The sequence below is a fragment of the Callospermophilus lateralis genome, chromosome 11 (assembly GCF_048772815.1).
Source record: "Callospermophilus lateralis isolate mCalLat2 chromosome 11, mCalLat2.hap1, whole genome shotgun sequence".
In the NCBI taxonomy this organism is placed as follows: Eukaryota; Metazoa; Chordata; class Mammalia; order Rodentia; family Sciuridae; genus Callospermophilus; species Callospermophilus lateralis.
The window spans coordinates 25,682,032-25,698,922 of record NC_135315.1 but is presented as its reverse complement, the minus strand read 5'-3'; the positions used below and the strand labels follow the sequence as shown (position 1 = coordinate 25,698,922).

The window sequence follows — 16,891 nt, the reverse complement described above, 5'->3', positions numbered from 1 at the left end:
TGGGCTGGGGGGCTGGGGAGGCAGAGCTGCAAAGGGGGGAGACGTCGGGTGGACTCCCTTCCTTTCCTTTCCCTCCTCCTCCCCCTCTTCGTTCCAAATTGGGGGCCGGGCCAGGCGGCTCTGATTGGCTGGGGGACGGGCGGCCCGCTCCCCCTCTCTAAGGGGCAGGGTTCCTCCCAGCACTCCATCAGGACCGTATAAAAGGGGCCCAGGCCAGTTGTCGGAGCAGACGGGAGTTTCTCCTTGGGGTCGGAGCAGGAGGCACGCGGAGTGTGAGGCCACGCATGAGCCGTCGCTAACCCCCCACCCCAGCCGCAAAGAGTCTACATGTCTAGGGTCTAGACATGTTCAGCTTTGTGGACCTCCGGCTCCTGCTCCTCTTAGCGGCCACCGCCCTCCTGACGCACGGCCAAACGGAAGGCGAGGTCAATGACCAAGAGGGAGACAGTAAGTTCCAAACTTTTGGGAGTCCAAGGCTACTTGGTACCGCGCCCTAAGCCTGATCCAAGGCTTAAACAGAGACTCGGGATGCTTTGAAAACTCAGAGATAGAAGGGACGTGGCGGGGGCTCTTCTTCAGCACCCTGGGAGAAGAGGGACTTTACCCTGGGGTGGAGGTTGGGATGAACACTTCCCAGGAGTGGAACGTGAGAATAGAGCGCGTTTTGAGACGGTACAGGAGGAAATCCCGAGCGTGCACTGTGGAGCACAACCGGGAAAGTGGGGATCCGGGCGCGGGTACGGGCAGATCACGTCGAAGATGGGGAAGATGAGATAGGGATGCCGAACTAAGGTTTGGAGCCCAAGATGTAAAAGCGATCGGGAAGGCGGTGGGATGATTCATAAGGAAAGATTGTTTGCCTTCTGCACAGGCTAGACAGTTTTCCTGGGACCGCGGGGGTGCTGGGCTGCTGGGGGATGGGACGTGCGGAGTGGGCGGGTTGGAGGACAGAAAGTTTGGCGCGGACTTGGCAGGGCGGCGTCCTTGCGCCCCCTGCTGATTAATGCTAAACGCTGCGCTTCTGGGTCCCGCACTTTCCCGCATGGGAGAGGGAGTTTGGAAGAAACTGGGTTATTGCCAGGCGTAGACCCTAGTTCTAGAACTGTAAAATAAATCTAGTGATGGGTAACCCCTGCTCCTAAAACAAGTAGCCAGTCCAGGGAAATTGGCCCCTCCCCGTTCCCTTTGCTTAGCGTTGCCCGCCACCTAGTGACCGTCTGAGTAGACGCTAGCGCGATGGGCCTGGCTAATTTCATTATTTGAGGTCTTTGGGTTCTTTGGCTAAAGAGTGACCCGAAAGCACTGCTTGGTTTTGCGGGGGGTTGATGTTAGCCCCGAAAGCAAGACTTTAAGATATTTGAGAGCCGGGGGTTAGGATGTATCCTACTTTTAGGGGACCATTTCAAGTCTCTGGGCGGGACGCCGCTAAAAGTCGCCCCTCCCTACTCTGGCTCCGCCTACGCCATCCCACCTGCCCAAGGAATGGGGGCGGAATGAGGGCTGGACCTCCCTTCTCTCCTCCCACCCTCTCCTCTGGTCTCCACGCCAAACCACTCCCCACAGCCTGCCCTCTGGATGCGGCCCCAACTACCCGCCCCCGCCCCCCGCCGTGGCTTTTTATTTCACTTGGCTTCAGCGCCCGTGGGCTGAGGTTGGAGTTGGAAGCAACCCCGGCCTCGAGCTTTGTTTAAATTCCTGAGAACTGGAAAGAGTTACCGCCACCCTGGCCGGGGGCCTCGCGCTGTCACTGACGCGGTTGCGGAGCTTTTAAGAACTTGGGAGACAGTGGGGAAGGGGGAAGGAGGCGGGAATGGAAAATCGGAATGTGCTTCGTAGAGGGAAAGGGCGTGTAGATCTGGGGTCCCTGGTGCCCCGAGATGAGAGGCAAGGGTCTCGGGCGCCGCTGACAGCCCGCGTCTTCTCCCCCTTGTCCAGTCCCAGGAGTCGACTGCGTACAGAACGGCCTCAGGCGCGCTCATAACGATGTCTGGAAACCCACGCCCTGCCAGATCTGCCTGTGCCACAACGGCGAAGTGATGTGCGATGAAGTGGTCTGTCCTAATGACGCCAAGTGTCCGGGAGGCCAAATCCCCCCTGGCGAGTGCTGCCCTGTCTGCCCCGACGACGCCGGTATGGTTCAGGCCTTGGCCTAGGGGAGGTCTGGGCCACTCCCTCGCTCTGCTTCTCGGAGGCCTTTGCCACCGGGAGCATCGTTGGCAAACCACCTCTAACTGTGCCTCTTCTCCCCCAGCATCACCCACGGACCAAGACCTCACAGGAGTTGAGGTAATCCTGGGCTCTTTACTGTTGCCGTCAAGTCCATCTGTCCATCCTCACTGTCCTCTCCTTTCTAACCCGCCTCTTGTTTCTTCTCTCCCAACCCCACAGGGACCCAAGGGAGACACTGGCCCCCGCGGCCCAAGGGTAAGCCGGTGGATTCCTTGGGCTTCGGGAGGCTAGAGTGGGCGTGGCTTCTGCCTGCGCTCACCTCGGCCCCGCCCTTGTCCCCTTACAGGGACCCGCAGGCCCCCCTGGACGAGATGGCATCCCTGGAAATCCTGGACTTCCCGGGCCTCCCGGACCCCCTGGACCCCCTGGACCCCCTGGCCTTGGAGGAGTAAGTGGAGAATCAAGTCTCCCCTCGAAGGCCACATGTGCCCCTCTCGCCTATTATTTCTTTGCTGTTGTTGTTGGCAGATGACATAACTTTGTATTTTGAGATAGTCTCAAACTTAACAGAAGAATTGCAAGATTAGTGCAGAGAATTTTCATATAACTATCGCACTTAGTTACATCTACTTTATCAATTTCCATATATACATAATGTCAGTATTTTTTTCTGAACCATTTGAGGATAGGTTGCTGACATGATGTCCCTTTGCTTCTAAATATTCCAGAGCTATTTTCTCAACAAGAACATTTTCTTATGTGACCATAGCACAGTGATTAAATTTAACATCGATCCAAAATGATTATCTCATATCCAGTCCAATTTTTACCAATATCCCAACAATGTCTTTTATAGCATTTTTTTTTCTGATCCAGGATCATGAATTGCATTTAATCATCATATCTCTTTAATTCCCATGAATGTAGACTATTCCTGAGACTATTTCCTAGTCTTTCATAACACTGAAAGTTTTCTGAAGGCCAGTCATTTTGTTAATCTGTCCCCCTAATTTGTATGATTATATTAGATTCCGGCGATGCATTTTGGGTAGGAAAATCTCATAAGCAATGTTGTTGTCTGACAGAACATCACAAGGGGAAGCACATGTTGTCAGTTTGTCCCATTATTGGCTGTGTTTTCTGCTTTTCAATTTCCTGTCCTGTGCTGATTTCTCATGCATTCTCTCTCTCTCTCTCTCTTTTATTTTTTCTAGAACTTCGCTTCCCAAATGTCTTATGGCTATGATGAAAAATCAGCTGGAGTGTCCGTGCCTGGCCCCATGGTGAGCCACCAGGGGGAGCAGAGATGACAGAAGAGGATTGGGATCCAGAGGAGATGGACCAGAGATATAGGCATATGGGGGTGGCAAGAAGGCTTGGGAAGTAAAGGCTACCACCTTAAGGCCTCAGCATCTAGAAAGGCTACGTGACAACTATGCTCCCAAAGGGGCAAAAGGGGGATAGCAAGACTTCTTCCACATTGTGTTTTCCTACAGAAGTCTCACCACAGCCTCCTTTCTTCTAGGGTCCCTCTGGTCCTCGTGGTCTCCCTGGCCCCCCTGGCGCACCTGTGAGTATCCAAGAGATCTTCATATTCCATCTTGGGCTTTGGACTGTTGGTGGGGAGATTTGGATGAGGGCAGAGAAGGGGCTCAGAGAGTTTTTGGTGACATGGGGACAGCTTGGCAGACACCTGCCCTTCTGACCTCACCCCTCTCTCCTTATTCTCCAGGGTCCCCAAGGTTTCCAAGGCCCCCCTGGTGAGCCCGGCGAGCCTGGAGCTTCAGTAAGCACTCCCCCCACCGACACACCCTCCTCGGCGAACACGGACTTCTCCCTTGAAACGACCCTCACCTGGGGACCACTTCATCGCCTTCTAATCTGAACCTTCCCCTTCTTTTTTTCCTTGTCCTGGAGATTCTAACCACCTCTCCTTCTATCTCTTCTAGGGTCCCATGGGTCCCCGAGGTCCCCCTGGCGCCCCTGGCAAGAATGGAGATGATGTAAGTAGCCCTAGTGAGAAGATGCCATCTGACCCCATGGCCTCCATGGGTTGGGTCCTATAATCTCTACCAGGGTTCCCCCAACACCGTTGGGGCTAATGCCCAGAGGAAGAAAGCCAAGTCCCCTGCCACCCTCCACTGTCATGCCCAAGATTGCTCTTGAACAATGACTTACATTTTAATCATGCTTTTCCTAGAATGGGTGACTCTTCCTCCTCTCCCCCAATCATTTTAAAGAGATCCCCCTATCCCTCTGACTTTCTCAGGTTTAAGTGATCTGGGGGCAAAGAAGATGAGATTAAAATGCAGGTTTCAGAAAAAAAAAAAGTTCTGGAGGGACTCAAATGTCACCAAAGAAAGGTGTTCATGGTAGATCTAAACTGAGCTCTAGATACAAAGAAAGATTTGGGACCCCTAACCTGACCTTCAGCAATCTCAGGAAAACTGAGACCTTCCACACTTTCTCAGCCCCGGGACCTGGGCATGACGGTCTTTTCTCTCCCTCCAGGGTGAAGCTGGCAAACCTGGTCGTCCTGGTGAGCGTGGACCTCCTGGACCTCAGGTGAGTGAGTAAGGGGTTGAGGCCAGACCCCTCCACATCACTGCATCTGTGCCTTTGGAAAACTTTCAGTGTTATGAAAGTTATTCTAATGGCTTTTCCTTGTCTCCTTTGCTTTTCTCTCCAGGGTGCTCGTGGATTGCCTGGAACAGCTGGCCTCCCTGGAATGAAGGGACACAGAGTAAGTCCCCTTTGGGTCATCTAAGCTCCCAAAGTCCTGGACCTTCTCTCATTCCTGCCCCCTTCCCCAGCAGATCCTGGTGTGCATCTTGGTGGGTGGCAGCTACAGAAATCCCAAGGGGTGTGGGGGTAGATACGTGAAAGAATTTCCTTCCATGGGGATGAAATCCCAGTAAAGAAACTGGGGGGATAGTGGGCCATTTGGGTTTAGTCTAGCTCAGAGACAGAGGAATGGCTCTGGTGGCCTCCTGAAGCTCCTTCTTAGATCTGAGTGGGTGTCAAGGTGGTCTACCTCCTCCCACAGGATCTCACTTTGGGCCTCTTTCCTATCTTAGGGTTTCAGTGGTTTGGATGGTGCCAAGGGAGATGCTGGTCCTGCTGGTCCCAAGGTAAGAGGCTTTGGGAATGTCCAGGTCCCCTGCCTCCCCTACCTAGTCCCACCATGCATGAATTCCTCACTCTATTCTCTGTCCTGTAGGGTGAGCCTGGTAGCCCCGGTGAAAATGGAGCCCCTGGCCAGATGGTGAGTGAATGTGTACAGTTCTCAAGGGAAGAGGAGCTGGGTACTGCGGCAAGATGGCGGCTGGGGGGGCCAGGAGGTTGACTTCCATCTCACTCGGCTTCTCTTGGTTTGGTTGTTAGGGCCCCCGTGGTCTGCCTGGTGAGAGAGGTCGCCCTGGAGCCCCTGGCCCTGCTGTAAGTATTCCTGGATCCTTGGGGGATCCCTAGGCTCTGGATAGTGTTCCCCCAAATCTGCAGGGACTGGCCGGCACTCAGTGGACATAACTGGGGCTTCCCCTCTCTCTTGCAGGGTGCACGTGGAAATGATGGTGCTACTGGTGCCGCTGGTCCTCCTGTGAGTATGGCCCTTGGACTTAAGGCCTGGGAACAGGGAGGGTCTCAGTGTTGGCTCTTGGTTCTGGAACCAGCAGTGGGCCGTGAGGGTCTGACACCTCTTTTGTCCCAGCATTTGACTCTTACTGCTTGTTAATGCCTCCATTTCATTCACAGGGTCCCACTGGCCCCGCTGGTCCTCCTGGTTTCCCTGGTGCTGTTGGTGCTAAGGTGAGAACCCTGCCCTCCTCTGAACACTATTCTCATTGGCCAAGGGATGGCTGTCTCCCTGCTCCCCAAACCCGAGGAATCCAGAGAAGCAAGAGGGAAACTTAATATCAACACCTTTGTCCTGAAGTCCACTTCCCAGATCTTAAGAGTCCTCATTCTTGGTCTCCTGTCCCTGTCTCTCCTCCCCCTGCCCTGCCCCCTGCCCCTCATCATCCAGAGGTAAGGTTGGGTTCCCCTGTATGGTCTCTGATGTGACCTTCCCTCTGATCCAGGGTGAAGCTGGTCCCCAAGGAGCCCGAGGCTCTGAAGGTCCCCAGGGTGTTCGTGGTGAGCCCGGCCCCCCTGGCCCTGCTGGTGCTGCTGGTCCTGCTGTAAGTGTCACCTCTTAGTGTCCCCTGAGCCATTTTCCAACCTTAGAGACATTTCCTCTTGCTCACCCTCCTTTCTCTGTGCCACAGGGAAACCCTGGTGCTGATGGACAACCTGGTGCTAAAGGTGCCAACGTAAGTATCCTGCCAGGTCTCAGTGCTCCCCTGGCGCCCACCTCCCCCCGCCTCTGCCCTCCAGTCCTTTACTCAACTGTGTGTCTTGCCTCTCACAGGGTGCTCCCGGTATTGCTGGCGCTCCTGGCTTCCCTGGTGCCCGAGGCCCCTCTGGACCCCAGGGCCCCAGCGGTCCTCCTGGTCCCAAGGGTAACAGCGTAAGTCCACACCTCTCTAGAGCACTAACTCCAGAGCGCCCCCTGTGGGGAGCATGAAGACGCACGCCACCTGGCCCTCAGCTCATCCTCTCCTTCTCCCACACAGGGTGAACCTGGTGCTCCCGGCAACAAAGGAGACACTGGTGCCAAAGGAGAACCCGTAAGTCCCACACCAACACTCCCGCCCTGCGACCCCTTGAGGGAGATCCGGGCAGGACGGGTGCCCCTTGTCTGTTGGGGAGGCCCTGGTGCTGGAGGCCCAGCCTCAGACAGGCTCCAGGGCTGGCACCAGGATGGCTCCTCATCAACGTCACCTTCCCTGCCTGCTCCAGGGCCCCACTGGTGTTCAAGGACCCCCTGGCCCTGCTGGGGAAGAAGGAAAGCGAGGAGCCCGAGGTGAACCTGGACCTGCTGGCCTGCCTGGACCCCCTGGCGAGCGTGTAAGTGCTTTCCCCTTCTCTGCCCCCAGCGCCCAACTGGTGCCCTGGACTGTGACTCTGGGCTCACCAGCCTCTTCTCCTTCTGCAGGGTGGACCTGGTAGCCGTGGTTTCCCTGGTGCAGATGGTGTCGCTGGTCCCAAGGTAACCTCTCTTCACTGCTGGGAGGCTGGCCCACCACTCCCTGGCCATCACCTCCCTCCCAGTGCCACCCCATGGTCATGAGCTCCCCACTGTGGCTGCTGCCCCCTCCCAAGCAATGCCCCTCAAAGCCCACCTGAACCAGCTGCCTGCCCCTGCTGGAAGGAAGCACCCACTGGCCCATAGGAACCAGGCCCAGCTCCAGACCTCATGCTTCCTGTGACTTCCTCCCCACCAGGGTCCTGCTGGTGAACGTGGTTCTCCTGGCCCTGCTGGTCCCAAAGGTTCTCCTGGTGAAGCTGGTCGCCCTGGTGAAGCTGGCCTGCCTGGTGCCAAGGTGAGACCCCAGCCCTCCAGCCCAGCTCAGCCAGGACCCTGCCTTCTGTAGGGTCTGGGAGGAGCACTCTAGAGGAGCCCCCCTGGCCGGCCCTTGAAGTCCTTCCTCCCACCATTCACACCTCTGCTTTCCCACTAGGGTCTGACTGGAAGCCCTGGCAGCCCTGGTCCTGATGGCAAAACTGGCCCCCCTGTAAGTATGCCACCCCTGAGGCCTCTACCCATCTCTACCCTCCCGTCTGCCTCCGTTCTGTCCTCACCACCACCATGTTTCCCACCCTCAGGGTCCCGCTGGTCAAGATGGTCGTCCTGGACCCCCAGGTCCCCCTGGTGCCCGTGGTCAGGCTGGTGTGATGGGATTCCCTGGACCTAAAGGTGCTGCTGTAAGTATTCAGTGCCAGGGACAGACACACCCCAGAGGCAAGAGCCTTGGACTCTAGGCCCAGCTCTGATGACTTGCTGTGTGACCTAGAGTGACTCATTGCCCGTCCTGGCATCTCGAGCGTTGCTCTGCCCCTGGAAATAAGTATCATTGGTGCCTTCGCTCCACAGAAAGCATGGTCCTTTTATGATAGTGGCCCCCAAATTTGATCTTTTGGGGGGTTCATAAGGAGATCCCAGAGGAGATAAAAGCCCTTTGCAGTTCAGATCACGGCAAGCATATAACAGGAAGAAGGAAAGCAAGGGGGAAAAGGAGGGGACTGAGAGGGCATCTTGGGGGGTGGCAGGGAGCTAAGGGACCAAGCACTAAAAACCAGCAAAGCACACCCCAGGGGAGTGAACAGAGCCTGCCTGTTGGCCTTTTCAAAAAGAAAACCTCTTAGAAAAGGATTATAGATGCATGTCTATAATCCCAGTGACTCTAGAGGCTGAGGCAGGAGGATCACAAGTTCAAAGCCAGCCTCAGTAATTTAGTAAGGCCCTAAGCAACTTAGCAAGACCCTGTTTCTAAATAAAAGATAAAAAGGGCTGGGGATGTGGCTCAGTGGTTAAGCACCCCTGAGTTCAATCCCTGATACAAAAAGTTTCCCCTCCTTGGGCCTCAACTCTGACCCCCTTCTGCACAGGGAGAGCCTGGCAAAGCTGGAGAGCGTGGTGTTCCCGGACCTCCTGGCGCTGTTGTAAGTCTCTCCTTTCAGTCTCTAGTTCCTTCCCATCCCTGCCCCTCCCCGCTGGAGGAACACAGAAGTCTGTACCCGCAGCCAGTCACCTGGCCCTATGAGCCCCTAGGAAGACTGCTGTGTCTGGGAGCCCCAGGCCCCGCCCACTGCCCACTGCCCACTACACCCTTTCCGGCTGCTGCCACCTGAGTTCTTCACCTTCTCCCCACAGGGTCCTGCTGGCAAAGATGGAGAAGCAGGAGCTCAGGGACCCCCCGGCCCTGCTGTAAGTGTCCCTGACTGGGAGGCCTAGGGATAGGGAAAGAAGACCCCTCCTCTTCTCCGCCTTCCCATGACCACAATGTTCCCTCCATGACAGGGTCCCGCTGGTGAGAGAGGTGAACAAGGTCCTGCTGGCTCCCCAGGATTCCAGGTGAGGCCACATGGTGGTAAAAGGGATTTGGTGAGGGGGGCCTCCTTGTTCTTTTCCAGATTCTAAACCTTCTTCTTCCCTCTCTATTTCCCACTTACAGGGTCTCCCTGGCCCCGCTGGTCCTCCCGGTGAAGCAGGCAAACCTGGTGAACAGGTAAGTAGTAGCAACTGGCCAGAGGAATGCAGGAAATACAGAGGAATAGGCCACAGCCCCTAGCTAAATTAGATGACCAGAGGCTAGAGGGATTAAGGGTAAATACCCAGAAGGACTTCCTATCTTGAAGGGAGCTACACAGAGGGATTCGGGTGCCATATGATGTAATCTGTAAGGAGCCGCATGGCTCCTAGGCTGGGTGACATTTTTAATGAGTTGCCAGAACACTCTGGCTTTCCCTCAAGCCTTCTGATTGCCATTCTGGGAAGAAGGGAGGTCTTTGATAAATCTTGGGGAGTCGAGGGGCTCCCAGTTCCATGCTGAGAAGTTCATCTCTACTCAAGGGCCCCAAGGGCCAGCCTCCAGGAACAGAGACAGGAGTTCTTTCTTGTGGGGAGGACCCTAGTGGGTTGTGCTCACTGTCACTCTCCCTCTCTCCCTTAGGGTGTTCCTGGAGATCTTGGTGCCCCTGGTCCCTCTGGAGCAAGAGTAAGTAGACTCTCTCTCCCTGCTCCCTCCTCCATGCGCTGGGCCTGGGCTGGGCCTGTCTCTGGAGCAGCCATCTCATGGCCTTCCTTCCCCTCTAGGGCGAGAGAGGTTTCCCTGGTGAGCGTGGTGTGCAAGGTCCCCCTGGTCCTGCTGGTCCTCGTGGGTCCAACGGTGCTCCTGGCAACGATGGTGCCAAGGTGAGGGCAGGGTGACACTGGGATATGGGGGTGGGGGTGCTGCACTCAGCCTCCAGCCTCAGCTCTGAGTCTTTCCTCTTAGCTGACGCCTGTCTTTGGCCTTAGGACCAAGCCTGGGAGATGCCAAGAGGGGCTCAGGGCTTGTGACCCACTTTGGGGCCCTGGGTCTCACTCCAGTCTTCTTGGTTGTCACTTAGGGTGATGCTGGTGCTCCTGGAGCTCCCGGAAGCCAGGGTGCCCCTGGTCTTCAGGGAATGCCTGGCGAACGTGGTGCAGCTGGTCTTCCAGGCCCCAAGGGAGACAGAGTAAGTTCAGCTTCCACTTCCCGTGAGCCTCCTGGCTCCCGTCTCTCCCCCTGCTTTGGATCCCTCAGCATCTCTCCTCCTCCTGGGGTCTTTCCCTCTTGCCCTTAATTCTCCCTTCTTCCCCTCTCTCTCCTTTACTGGCAAATCCTCTGACTTCGATCCTGTCCCTTTTCCCCATGAGTCAGTGTAGTGAAGACAGGTGGGACATGTCCTTGATGGAGGCCTCCTTATTCATCCCCTGCGCGAGTCAGGGGCCTCTTCACCTACATTCTGCCCACATCCCCAGACAGGCCCTTCCCCCCGCAGAATGAATCTTGTATCCTCAGCCCGGACAGAGTGGTGCAGAGCTGGCCAGGGCCTCTCTCAGGGGCTCCCGGACAAAAGCAGAATGCTACAGGTCACCTCCTGGCCCCACACTGGAAGTCTCAGGCTTTTCCCTGTCTTTAGGGTGATGCTGGTCCCAAAGGTGCTGATGGTTCTCCTGGCAAAGATGGCGTCCGTGGTCTGACTGGCCCCATTGGTCCTCCTGGTCCCGCTGGTGCTCCTGGTGACAAAGTGAGTGGCCACCTCTTCCTCTTCTTTCCCAACACACCTTCCCTAGCAAGCCTGGGCAGGGCTCTGAGGGGTAGACAGGTCCTGCTGTACCAAGTGAGTGGCCTAGGAAGCTGGAGGGACCAGAGGGGGGAGGCTCTTCTGGGCTCCTCTGCCGGGAGTGCTCCGTATGGCCCCTGACCATGAGCCTCTTGTCTCTCCCTCCCAGGGTGAAACTGGTCCCAGCGGCCCTGCTGGCCCCACCGGAGCTCGTGGCGCCCCTGTAAGTATAGAAGCACCTGTTACGACCCACGCTCAGCCCTCTGCCCTCTGCCTTCTTTTTGTCCCTCTTCTCGGTCCCCTCCCTTTTCCACTTTCCACCTTTCCCCACGTTGTGACATCTTTCCAATTTGCCTCCTTTTCTTCCAGGGAGATCGTGGTGAACCTGGTCCCCCTGGTCCTGCTGGCTTCGCTGGCCCCCCTGTGAGTATCAAGATCCCCTTCATTCTCCATCACCAACTGGGACATGGATCATGGGACCCTGGGTGACAGAATGAGGACAGAGAGTCCGGGGGAAAAAGGTGGAGAGGGATCATCTCCCGCCCAAGCATCTCCCTGCTCTGGTCGCTGTTCCCGCCAGCCCAGAGGCCCTCCCTGCCCCGCTGTGGCTGTATCTTCTCCACTCACCGCTCTCCCTCTTCCCCAGGGTGCTGATGGTCAACCTGGTGCTAAAGGTGAACCTGGTGATGCTGGTGCTAAAGGCGATGCTGGTCCTCCTGGCCCTGCTGGACCTGCTGGACCCCCCGGCCCCATTGTGAGTACCTTACCCCCTGCTAGTGAAGCTGCCAGCAGCCTTGGACCCGGGGCTGGCGTGGGCCTCACACCTCTGCTCTTTCCTGCAGGGTAACGTTGGTGCTCCTGGACCCAAAGGTGCTCGCGGCAGCGCAGGTCCCCCTGTGAGTATCACCAGCCTCTCCGCGGAGCCTCCCCAGAGCCAGTGTTCCAAGGGGGCTGGGGCCAGGTGAGGTGACAGTTCTCCTGACTGTGCTGTGTTCTTTCTTACCAGGGTGCTACTGGTTTCCCTGGTGCTGCTGGCCGAGTCGGTCCCCCTGGCCCCTCTGTGAGTATCCGTGTGGAGCCGGGGCGGCAGGGCCACTCTGTCAGGAGGATGGCGGGCTCCACTGAGGCCTCTCTGATGCTTCAGAAGTCACAGGAGTCTGACAGCCCCTCCTGTCCTCATCCAGGGAAATGCTGGACCCCCTGGTCCTCCTGGCCCTGCTGGCAAAGAAGGCGGCAAAGGTCCCCGTGGTGAGACTGGTCCCGCTGGACGTCCTGGTGAAGTTGGTCCCCCTGGTCCCCCTGGCCCTGCTGGTGAAAAAGGATCCCCTGGTGCTGACGGACCTGCTGTGAGTGCCAGCTAAGAATTCTGAGGCTCTGGGAGGGTGTCCAGAGCTGGGGAGTGGACCCTGTGTCTCCGTGAGGCACCTCACCCACCTCTGCCTCCCACAGGGTGCTCCTGGTACCCCTGGACCTCAGGGTATTGCTGGACAGCGTGGTGTGGTTGGTCTGCCCGGTCAAAGAGGAGAAAGAGGCTTCCCTGGTCTTCCTGGCCCCTCTGTAAGTGGCCCCTCATCTTGGAATCCCCAAGAACCATTTTAGGACTTGAAGGGTACAGGATAGGGGTGGGGACCAAGGAGGACAGATCTGATAGAGATGGTCTCAGCCCCCACACCCTGTCTCTGGCCTGACTCTTTCCTTTCTCTTAGGGTGAGCCCGGCAAACAAGGTCCTTCTGGAGCAAGTGGTGAACGTGGCCCCCCTGGCCCCATGGGCCCCCCTGGATTAGCTGGACCCCCTGGTGAATCTGGACGTGAGGTGAGCAGTCCCTAGCCTCTGAGCCGGTGTCCACAGCAGGGCCTGTGGGTCTGTCCTGAGCTTTCTTCCCGGTGGACTCACCTCTCTCCCCTTTCTCTTCAGGGAGCTCCTGGTGCTGAAGGTTCCCCTGGCCGAGATGGCTCTCCTGGCCCCAAGGTAAGAGAGCTGCAGCCCTGCCTGCCGCCCCTGCCACTGACCCGCCCAGCCTGGCCCCTTCAGCTGGGACTGGCCCACATGCCCCTGCTCTCCCCTCCTAGGGTGACCGTGGTGAGACTGGCCCTGCTGGACCCCCTGGTGCTCCTGGTGCTCCCGGTGCTCCCGGCCCCGTTGGCCCTGCTGGCAAGAGTGGCGATCGTGGTGAGACTGTAAGTGGCTGGGCTCAGCTCAGGCCAGGGCCCTCCAGGCCTGGGGATAGACAGCTCCCTTCCTTGGGCTGCGGGAAGAGAGGTCTTGTAAGATGTCGAGGCCCCCAGCCTCCCTGGAAAAACCGACCTCGAGGCCCCTCTCCAGACAAGCCCCCATCTCCCCCGAGGAATGGGGTTTACCCCAGCTCACACGAAGCCTGGCTCTGGGGAGGTTCGTCTGGGAGTCAGGAGAGAGAGCCACAGTGGAGGGACCCCCCAGCTGAGGGGAGGTCTCAGCCTCAGCATCTCCTGGCCACCATCTAATGCTCTCTCTGCTCTCCCCAGGGTCCTGCCGGTCCTGCTGGTCCCATCGGCCCCGCTGGTGCCCGTGGTCCCGCTGTAAGTACCCTGCCAACCCCCATGCCCTCCGTACCCTCGCCCGGATGTGGACAATGCCCTCACTGAGCACCAACAGAACTTCCACCTGACGGCCTGGCCCCTCCTCTCTCCTAGGGACCTCAAGGACCCCGTGGTGACAAGGGTGAGACAGGCGAACAGGGCGACAGAGGCATAAAGGGTCACCGTGGCTTCTCCGGTCTCCAGGGTCCTCCTGGCCCTCCTGTGAGTATGCACGACCGCCCCCACCCCCAGTCCCCCACTGCCGTTGCGTCTCCTCTGTCATCTGCCCAGGCTGTGCTGAGTGATGGGGGCCACTCTCCCCCTCTGGATAGACATTCTGTTACCTCCCTAGTGAGGACTCAAGTTTGAAGATTTGGGGCATTTCCAAGTAGCTTCCCGGAGGGAGAGAGGTGTACAGAGAGGGATTGTGGGAGAGGTCTCAGCATACGGACAGCCTGGGGCTAGACTTCCAGAATGCAGAGGGGGCTGCCCACACTGCCCCTCACCTCCCCAGCCCTGCACCCAGGTGGCCTGTGATCCACGCGGGGCCTGAACCTCCCTTGCTTCTACCTTTCAGGGCTCCCCTGGTGAACAAGGTCCCTCTGGAGCTTCTGGTCCTGCTGGTCCTCGTGTAAGTCATGCTTTTCATTTCCTCCTCCTGGAACCCCAGTCCAGGCTCACCTTGGGGCCCTTTGCCAGGGACATAGGCATCCCTGAGTTCCCCAGGGACAAGGAATGGGGGAGGGAAAAGGATCCTGAAAGTCTTCTCCCCACTGCTCACTCCGTCCCCCACATATTGTCTCCTGGCACAGCCCTGGAAACCAGTGAGGCTGCTTCTTAGGGTCAGCGGTAAGACTGGCCCTGTGAGCCACGGGAATCAGAGCCAGCAGGGACAGTGGCGGGCTTCTTGGTGGGGTTGCCCTGGGCTCTCCAGCCGGTTTTCTGCAATGGTTTTTCTCCCCCCTCCAGGGTCCCCCTGGCTCTGCTGGTACTCCTGGCAAAGATGGACTCAACGGTCTTCCAGGCCCAATCGGTCCCCCTGGACCTCGCGGTCGCACTGGTGATGCTGGTCCTGTTGTAAGTATCCCCACCCTCTCTGCCTCATGGTTCTCCAGCCCCAAGAGTCCCCGGACACTCTAACGGCTGATCTCCTCTGTTTCTGTGCAGGGTCCCCCCGGCCCTCCTGGACCCCCTGGTCCCCCTGGTCCTCCCAGCGGTGGTTTCGACTTCAGCTTCATGCCCCAGCCACCTCAAGAGAAGGCTGGTGATGGCCGCTACTACCGGGCTGATGATGCCAATGTGGTCCGTGACCGTGATCTTGAAGTGGACACCACCCTCAAGAGCCTGAGCCAGCAGATCGAGAACATCCGCAGCCCTGAAGGCAGCCGCAAGAACCCTGCTCGCACCTGCCGGGACCTTAAGATGTGCCACTCTGACTGGAAGAGCGGTGAGAGCCCCGGCTGCCCATTATCTCTGTCTCCTGCCATCTGTGTCCCACCTCCCATATGTTACTGGCCACCCACCTCCCCTAACTACTTGTCCTGCCCCACTGCAGGAGAGTACTGGATTGACCCCAACCAAGGCTGCAACCTGGATGCCATTAAGGTCTTCTGCAACATGGAGACAGGTGAGACCTGTGTGTACCCCACTCAGCCCACCGTGGCCCAGAAGAACTGGTACATCAGCAACAACCACAAGGAAAAGAGGCACGTCTGGTTCGGCGAGAGCATGACCGGTGGATTCCAGGTGCGTGAGCTGGACTCTAGAACCACTTTCAGGAGATGGGCTAGCCAAGTTAGGAGGGAGAAATCCTGGAGTGGACAAGGTCTTCCCCAGGGGCAAATGACACCCTTCTTGACAGAAAAGTTAGTTGGACTGGGTGCCATGTTGCACACCTATAATAGGCTGAGGCAGGAGGATTCTAAGTTTGAGAGCAGCCTGGGGAATTAGCAAGACCCTGAGTCAGAATGAAATGTTTTAAAAAGAGCTGAGGGTATCACTCTTGGGTTCAATCCCTAGTACTCAAGGGTAGGGGGATGGAGGGAGTTAGTTGGGAATACTCTGGGAAAAGACTCAGGAAGCAGGGAGGCCAGGGACTAGAGGTCACCATGTGGTCACTCACTCTTCACTCTCTCTCCTCCCCCACAGTTCGAGTATGGCAGCGAGGGCTCCGACCCTGCTGATGTGGCCATCCAACTGACCTTCCTGCGCCTGATGTCCACGGAGGCCTCCCAGAACATCACCTACCACTGCAAGAACAGCGTGGCCTACATGGACCAGCAGACTGGCAACCTCAAGAAGTCCCTGCTCCTCCAGGGCTCCAACGAAATCGAACTCCGGGGCGAGGGCAACAGCCGCTTCACCTACAGCACCATCTATGACGGCTGCACGGTAAGACCCCAGGCCCTGGCAGGGCCCCGCCCCTCTGGGCCTTGACTTTGGGGGCAGAGTGGCTCCCCTCCGTCCATCGTCCCCATGTGTAATGGACCTCTCCCTTTACCTCCCCTCACTCCAGAGTCACACCGGAGCCTGGGGCAAGACAATCATCGAATACAAAACCACCAAGACCTCCCGCCTGCCCATCATCGATGTGGCCCCCTTGGACATTGGCGCCCCAGACCAGGAATTCGGCATGGACATTGGCCCTGCCTGCTTCGTGTAAACTCCCTCCACCCCAACCTGGCTCCCTCCCACCCAGCCCACTTTCTCCCCATTCTGGAAACAGACAAACAACCCAAACTGAAATCCCTCCAAAATTCAAAAAATGGGAGACAATTTCACATGGACTTTGGAAAATATTTTTTTTCCTTTGCATTCATCTCTCAAACTTAGTTTTTATCTTTGACCAACTGAACATGACCAAAAACCAAAAGTGCATTCAACCTTACCAAAGGGGAAAAAAAAAAAGAATAAATAAATAAGTTTTTAAAAAAGGAAGCTTGGTCCACTTGCTTGAAGACCCATGTGGGGGTAAGTCCTTTTCTGCCCATTGGGCTTATGATACCCCAATGCTGCCCTTTCTACTTCTTTCTCCACCCCATCTTGGGGCCTCTCTTCCACTGCTCCCCATATCCAGGTCTCCCCCAAAGACACAGAAAACAATGCATTGTCTACCCAGCAACCAAAGGCAATGCGGAAACATCTAAGTGGCCCTGAGCCCCCAGCCCATTTCTCCCACCCAGCACCCCCAAACCGTGGGGGGACCTGGGATCTCAGACTGCCAAAGGAACCTTACCCTCTGGCATCCCCTATCCCCTGCAGCACGCCCCACTTTGTTTTCAAGGGGGCCATGCGGTGGTGGGGGAGCCCCTAGCCCCTCACTGGGTTTGGAGGAGAGTCAGGCAGGGCCACGACAGAACAGAGACATCGTGCCAATCTCCCCACGCGTGCGCGCTGGGCTGGGTGGGAGAGATTGTTCTGTTCCTTGTAACTGTGTTGCTGAAAGACTACCTCGTTCTTGTCTTTGTGTCACCG

At 57.2% G+C, this 16,891-nt stretch overlaps 1 protein-coding gene across 1 annotated transcript; it reads left to right on the top strand.

Annotated features, from left to right (window-relative positions):
• Window positions 1-236: 236 nt before the first annotated feature.
• Window positions 237-16,354, top strand: Col1a1 (collagen type I alpha 1 chain). The gene is made up of 51 exons (XM_076869149.2): window positions 237-447; window positions 1,936-2,130; window positions 2,252-2,286; window positions 2,389-2,424; window positions 2,516-2,617; window positions 3,384-3,452; window positions 3,695-3,739; window positions 3,902-3,955; window positions 4,119-4,172; window positions 4,681-4,734; window positions 4,859-4,912; window positions 5,247-5,300; window positions 5,390-5,434; window positions 5,554-5,607; window positions 5,723-5,767; window positions 5,923-5,976; window positions 6,249-6,347; window positions 6,435-6,479; window positions 6,578-6,676; window positions 6,783-6,836; window positions 7,009-7,116; window positions 7,205-7,258; window positions 7,494-7,592; window positions 7,731-7,784; window positions 7,876-7,974; window positions 8,659-8,712; window positions 8,924-8,977; window positions 9,071-9,124; window positions 9,225-9,278; window positions 9,723-9,767; window positions 9,866-9,964; window positions 10,162-10,269; window positions 10,717-10,824; window positions 11,030-11,083; window positions 11,230-11,283; window positions 11,507-11,614; window positions 11,703-11,756; window positions 11,867-11,920; window positions 12,045-12,206; window positions 12,310-12,417; window positions 12,567-12,674; window positions 12,777-12,830; window positions 12,932-13,039; window positions 13,364-13,417; window positions 13,532-13,639; window positions 13,995-14,048; window positions 14,387-14,494; window positions 14,585-14,864; window positions 14,973-15,163; window positions 15,566-15,808; window positions 15,933-16,354. Exons 1-51 carry the CDS (start codon window positions 345-347, stop codon window positions 16,077-16,079), a joined length of 4,389 nt encoding a protein of 1,462 aa, XP_076725264.1. The 5' UTR covers window positions 237-344; the 3' UTR covers window positions 16,080-16,354.
• Window positions 16,355-16,891: the final 537 nt, after the last annotated feature.